General features: G+C 39.9%; 1 protein-coding gene across 1 annotated transcript; it reads right to left on the minus strand.

The window, feature by feature from the left end:
* Positions 1–1,220: 1,220 nt before the first annotated feature.
* LOC106577542 (paired box protein Pax-1) lies at positions 1,221–6,295 on the minus strand. The gene is made up of 5 exons (XM_014155702.3): positions 6,027–6,295; positions 4,920–5,546; positions 3,825–3,958; positions 3,292–3,499; positions 1,221–1,972 (listed from the first exon to the last, which is right to left on the minus strand). The coding sequence occupies exons 1-5, from the start codon at positions 6,028–6,030 to the stop codon at positions 1,878–1,880; spliced, it is 1,068 nt and encodes a 355-aa protein (XP_014011177.1). The 5' UTR covers positions 6,031–6,295; the 3' UTR covers positions 1,221–1,877.
* Positions 6,296–7,290: the final 995 nt, after the last annotated feature.

Consider the following 7,290-nt stretch of genomic DNA (forward strand, 5'->3'; position numbering starts at 1 on the left):
GGGAATTATGAACAGTTCCAAATACCAGGCAATTTTGGCACAAAACCTTCAGGCGTCCGTTAGAAAGCTGAAGATGAAGAGGAAGTTCACCTTTCAGCACGACAACGACCCAAAGCACACATCCAAATCCACGAAAGCATGGCTTCACCAGAAGAAGATTAACGTTTTGGAATGGCCCAGCCAGAGCCCAGATCTGAATCCAATTGAACATCTCTGGGGTGATCTGAAGAGGGCTGTGTACAGGAGATGTCCTCGCAATCTGACAGGTTTGGAGCGCTTTTGCAAAGAAGAGTGGGCAAATATTGCCATATCAAGATGTGCCATGCTAATAGACTCCTACCCAAAAAGACTGAGTGCTGTAATAAAATCAAAAGGTGCTTCAACAAAGTATTAGTTTAAGGGTGTGCACACTTATGCAACCAGGTTATTGTGAGTTTTTTATTTTTTATTTTTCCCCCTCAAAGATTTCAGTTTGTTTTTCAATTGAATTGTTCACATTATAGGTCACATTAACAGTAGAAAAAGTTCTGACATGATTTATCTTTGTCTCATTATTTTACATCACAAAAACCTGGCATTTTAACAGGGGTGTGTAGACTTTTTAAATCCACTGTATATTATGGAAATTGAATACTGAACACACCATGCAACAAACATAACAATAAACAAGTATTGCCCAAATCAAAAGCTGTAGAATGTCAATGATATTCCACAATTTGCAAAGTACGATCCCAATTTATGTAGGTAGTATAATTTACTGCATTCGGCGCCTTCAGTGATGGTATGCAGTGTATCAATTGTCACACCAAGCAGAGAGAGAGAGAGAGAGAGAGAGAGAGAGAGTTTTATCCCAAATTCAGCCTCAAATGCAAAATAACATGCTCATGGACTTGATTGGTTATTTGATTTGCCTTATGGCAAGTATCCAGAAGAAGGAGCTAAGATACCATCACTGGAGGCGCCGAAAGCAGTAAGCTCCATTAATGCAGAAGCATGGTAGCGCCCATGAGGGCAAAGAGATTAGCACCTACACGTTGTCCCAGCATGATACGCAGTGATTTCCCTCATACATACCGATAACTTCCCATATCAATTTTGGCCATCTTGCTGATATCGAAATCTAATTTCTTCCTCTAACAGCTTCTTAATGATCTGCGACACCCAGTGCATTCTATATCTGCGCTTTAAATCGCTAAGCAAACACATTCGACTTAGAAAGATGGTATGCAGTACTTGTTTAGCATTTTTATAATGACAGGAACAGTTATCTTTTACAATGCCTTTATTTAGAATATTTACAATGGATTTATAAAAATATATAATTAAAGCTTTTGCAATTATCTATTTTACATGTACAATGTATCACTTTGTTCACATCGTTGAGTTGGTCTGTAGAAACCAGATTTGTAACCAATTAAGAAAACAATTTACTGCGTGTACAGGATACAGTTCCATTGTCAACTATAGCAAACTTGTTTAATGAAACATCAATGACAGACATTATTGCATTTAAATCCTGCAGTCTTTTACAGAAATATACATGAAGTAGTTCAATGAAAAGACAACACAACCACCAACCACTAACTCTGCTGCATGAGGACAGGAGACTCCAATACAGTTCAACATCCTCATAAGTTTACATGCATATAGCCACAGACCGACTGGAGTCTATCTATATTTGGCTACATTTGTATGCACATGTGTCAGGCTACAATGGCCCATTCAATAGTTAACACTTTGGCAAACAGATCATAAATAGTGCTTGCACTTACTGTTTGAATTCTTGAAATGCCCTGAAATAGATAAGGGTCTGCAGCTCCTTACATAGTCCTACTGAGAGTTTTGAGTCCTCGGTTTGCGGCGCGAGCTCCCTGGCATTACGAGGGTGAGGTAGGGAGATTGAGTCCGTGTACACTGCTCAACGCCTCTTGCTGTAGTTGCTTGCTTAGGGGACTGGGGGGCTTTCTGTCTCCTGCAGAACACAAACAGGAGACGTTTGTATAGCACACAAGCCATTACTCTTTATTTCAGCAAAACTAAAAATGCCAATATTTATTAAAAAACTAAATTATTTTATCTTAGGCCTATACAGACCTGAATGACCTGAAAGTTAGACTACTACATGCAACATTTAAATGCAAACTAGGTTACTAATAATCACAATAGTCTATGTTACACTATAAGGCTATTCATTTGATACCATATTTGAATTATTCCAAATTATTTTACGCAATGTTCTTTTTTTAAACATCACATGACATTTAAATTGTACACTATTAATGAATTTACTGACAACATGGATCACATGCTGCAATATAACCTCCACATTTGTCTTCTTGGGTTCACACCTCAAATCATCATCGAATTTATCCATGCATTATTTTTGTCAAGACCATATCATCCATAAATGTTGGCTAATAACAAAAATTTTTTAACACTAAATGTTTTTAATTGTATCATATATTTAATTTGAAATTAAAATACACTGTAGCTATCAAAAGGATAAGAACACGTTTTAATATAAGCATAAGTAGAATACATGTAAAAGGGCCGAGATCACTTAGTTCAAGCACCTATTTAGGCCTATCAGTAGAACCCACTTCTCCTATCTCAGCCTAAAATAATTCTAACTTAGCTGTCCTAGAGTTATATACACTATAGGTCCACACCATTAGGCCTATCTCAGCCTAAAATAATTCTAACTTAGCTGTCCTAGAGTTATATACACTATAGGTCCGCACCATTAGGCCTACATCAATATTTTAGGCTGCTTCAATTTCGAGACCCTTTGCTAATGTAGGCTTGGATTGCTTTTGCACTAACACCCTATATATAACATATAAATATAATTATTGTGGGACTTGACAGTGACATCATTTAATATTTAATGTCCACAATTAGGCAACCGGTGTTAGATTAATGGTTGTTTAATAATGAATGTCGGGGGGGGTGTGTGTGTGTGTGTGTGTGTGTGTGTGTGTGTGTGTGTGTGTGTGTGTGTGTGTGTGTGTGTGTGTGTGTGTGTGTGTGTGTGTGTGTGTGTGTGTGTGTGTGTGTGTGTGTGTGTGTGTGTGAATAGGCTTTAAAAAGAAAATACAAAATTATAAAAATGCACATTCTGTTATTTTACACCTTGTTATTGAACTTAAAATAACGATGTTTTTTTGCCATAGATTAAGGAAACTTGGAGGGAAACGAGTCAGCTGCCGGTGAATTATGCTAAATGATGCTAAAATTGAGATATCGCAGTTGTGATCAGAATGGAACACTATCAAACACGATCTGGCCTACCTTCTCGCGATGGATGTTTGAACGGCATTGAAGAGTGGATGTCTCCCGCGTGCATCGTCATGCCGCTGCTTGGGTGGGACAAACTCGAGTTCTGGGACTGCCAAGGGTGCCCAGGGGTCACATAGCTACCTGGCCCGCTATAAACGCCGTACTGGTTTGAAGGTGTGTAGGCACAAGCAGGGACATAACTGGATAATGTCGATGAAGGCTGCAAGAAAATACCAACATACGCACACACACGAAGAAAGTCAGATGTCCGTTTCCCAGAACGAAACATTTGCACATCTACAATATAAGTGTGTATACAGTATATATCAATTCACCCTATATCATATTAATCTTCCTTGAATAGTGCTGGAGCAAACGTTGAACATTTTGACGAACATTTAAACAACTTGCGAATACAAAGCCTATATTAAACAGATTAATGCCTTTCAATACACACTATATTATGTTACACTTCGAGCCCAGTCTCTCTGCAGATAAAGGACACAGCTATAGTCTTATGCATTTATATGAGTTCTTGTTTTTACCTGTGCATATTTTATGTCTGCATCAATGGCTGATTTGTCAATTCCGTTGACTGCATGAGCCGAGGGAAACGTGGCTCTGTTGATACTACTCCAGTCTTCCATTTTCGGAGGATATCCCTCTGCTCCAGCAATAGCTGGAAATTGCACAGAAAACTGCACTTTACATGACAGATCATTAGGGGGAAACTGTCAACATGTCTCTGTTCTATTGATATTCATAACTAACTATCAAATGATCCAACATGAAGAAAGCAGCCGTAACAACTGTAAAATATTAAATGAGACCTAAATTATATGTTATACTTAATATTAATATTGCACGTTATATCGGCTCTATTTCTTAAAATGCGATCAAAACAATAGGTTTTGAGGAGAGGAATAGGGTGCGTAATTGTGCGTATCCAAGCAAGACCTATTGTTTCCGTTTCTGAATCAAGATCTTTATAGGCTGTTCGTCAGGAATCTATTGGGGGAAATGTGGACAAGGCTATCACACGTTTATAGCAATTAAAAATGTTCAATGCCACATAAAATGATCGATTATTATATCGCATCATTGTACAAGCATGCATAATAATTACGCTCTTTCGAATATGGCTACATGCTATATGCCTACTTGCTACCTTCATTTGTTTCCTTGGTGGCAGCGCTGCAGCCATGGCCGACAATCCATCTGGGGTCTAGAGGCAACAAATCACTAAGAACATGACGAGTTGGACCTTATAGTGAGTGACCTTAGGTCCTACGGGGAACGAGGAGGCTTTAACGGGTAGCCTAAGCAAGGTGCTTGCCTAGGCGCCAGTGAGTAGGCCTGCAGAGTAAGTCGTTTTCCTTGTGAGGCACAAAACCAAGGCCTACAAAGATTTATAGGGCAAATTTCCTCCCTGATGATCGCACGTCAAAACATGATTTATAAATCATGCATCATGGACAAATTAGTCATAAGCTGAACAGCACGTCCAATAGCACAAGCCAGTCACCCCAAATGCACTTTGACAATTATTGGGAAATGGGTTAGAACTGTCTGTATGTAAGGTGCCATATAAATCAACACGCAATCATTTGTCTAGAAAATAGATTCAATATTTTACGCACCTTGATGATCCATGAAGGCCCTGATACCCAGAATGTTGGTGACAGTGTGCGCCGACGGCCAGGCCCTTGATATGTTTACATGCCCGGCCGTCACGGGTACTCCGGGACCGCTGCCCATTTTGCCATTGGGTGACATAGTATTGGGATAGGAATAAGGGTATATGTGGTTGTAAGAGAGGCCGGCCTGTGTGGGGGCTTGCTTGCTGCTCTCATACTGGTTTGGCTGGGAAAGGTTTCCAATCTTGTTCCGTAAAATCCGGCTAATGGAGCTGACTGAGGGCACGTTGTATTTGTCACAAACTCCGTCTGCTAGTAGCCTGTCCCGGATCTCCCAAGCAAATATCCCCGGATCACCTTGTTTGTAATCCCTTATGTTCTTCACTACATTCGGTGTGGTAACCCGTGGTTTGCTCCCCCCGATGGCACCGGGTAAAATGGAACCTGTTTCGCTGTACCGAGCTAATATCTTGCTCACACATCCGTGAGAGACGCGAAGTTGCCTACTAATATCACAGGGTCTGATTCCAAGCTGGGCCAACTCCACTATCCGTAGTCGTATGGCGTTGGGCAGAGGTCGTCCATTGACGAATACACCTCCCAACTGATTCACCTCGCCATAGGTTTGCTCTGACGGGAATAAAGATACATGAACATATTCAATCATGAAAGCAGACAAAACTTTTTTCATGAACTCCATACTCGCACAGTAAAATTAACTATGCAAAATGGCGAGCTAATGCAAGTTTTTGTTGTTACTATTTACATCAGGAGGCGACATTTAACTTACCTTGGATCTTAGTGCCACTTTTGCCACTTTTTAAGTTTTATGTCAATTCATTTCAATATTCTTTACATACATTTTTTATAAATCAACCATTGACTATGAACTTCATTATGAATATGCTGCATTAGCATATCGCGGAAAAAAACGACATGTCTGTCGTGTAAACTATCCTTCCATTCGTTCTGTAAAGTGATATGTCCACTTTATCTACAACCCGAAATCAACTGTATAGTTATTTCTGGCGTTATGCAGGCGTGTTAAGCATGGTTATGCTTCCATAAGCTTTCTTTCACTGAAGCATGCCGATGTTAACGCAAGCTTACCCATTTGCCTGTGGTTCGAGATGCTTTGAAATAGTTGCCCCTCAATGGCTAAATGCGGTGGTTCTCCCTTCTGCACGAAGGAAGCAAAAAGTTGAAGAAAAAATGTGGACTTCTAAAAAGTCTCCTTCCAAATGTTCTTCTCCCTCTTTTATCACAGTGCTTTGAGAGAAAATGCTTTGTACAATGGCACTGAAGTGATCTTCATCTGATAAAGGCAACATTTAGTTATCCCGGAGGCTGAAGTTTGTTGGGATTCATTTGACGCGTCCCTCTACGTCAATTTTACCACGCTGGAGCTCTGGTTTAGTTTCATTGGCCGTCCTGACTGTGGATAGGCTGTTGCACACATGCACCATCCGGGTTGCGCAATTCAACCTCTCTCGGTATTTTACATAGGGATTAAGTGACTGAGGGGAAACATTTTATTGAACACGATGCATTGGTAAATAGAAAATACACTGTAAACCATTGAAGAGTTTCTTTCGAATGAGGTGAGTTGTGCTTTGGATGGACTTCCAATGGGCACCTCTCCACTAATGTAGATTGTGATTACAATATTTTGTGAGTGACACTTGGCAATAGAACATGCAGTGTAGCCTATATATTTTGATCAAAGAACTATTCGAATCTTATCCACCAATTTGTATCATTAAAACATAATATTTCAGACTTGTTTAATTCCATCCACTTTGATACATTTTCACACCATCCATTTTCATATAAATTCCACGACCATTTGACAACTCCATTTTTATTTCAATCAATGTATTTATATTGCAATGCCTACTATTATTATGCTATTAAAATTAAGTCGGCACAATTGCTAATATATTTTCTAGTTGCGTTTTTTGGTCCATTGCGGAACCAACTGGCCCGTGCGTCTCGCCCATGATGTGTTTTGCGCGCCATAAGAGGCCGGAACTAGCAGACCATGGGAATCGCAGAATAGTGTCACATGAAGTTTCGATTACAACCCAGACCAAGGGACTCACTAACCGGTAAGGTCTTTTTTACACCTCCATCCTTAGCATCAAACATGCTATAGGGCTCATGTAATCGATACCTTTGTGGGTTGCAATGCTCCTAGACTATAGGATATTGACTGAATTCCCGAGGCTAGCATTATCACAGCATGTTCCCCGTGTTTCCTGTGGAAGTTAAGAAGGTATCGTTTATAAGCTCGCAAAATGTCACTAGTAAAAGTTAACAGTCGACCCAACGGTAACAAGGTGCAGTGTCACTATCCTCTCTCTCTTGGCCACTT

The sequence above is a fragment of the Salmo salar genome, chromosome 01, assembly GCF_965601325.2.
Source record: "Salmo salar chromosome 01, fSalSal1, whole genome shotgun sequence".
NCBI lineage: Eukaryota > Metazoa > Chordata > Actinopteri > Salmoniformes > Salmonidae > Salmo > Salmo salar.

Bases quoted from the DNA above. Each gene is read 5' to 3' on its own strand.
- LOC106577542 (XM_014155702.3), bottom strand. The intron at 3,959-4,919 runs GTGCGTAAAATA...TGCAATTTCCAG, and splicing joins GGCCTTCATGGATCATCAAG to CTATTGCTGGAGCAGAGGGA. The intron at 1,973-3,291 runs GTAGGCCAGATC...TGTGTTCTGCAG, and splicing joins CAAACATCCATCGCGAGAAG to GAGACAGAAAGCCCCCCAGT.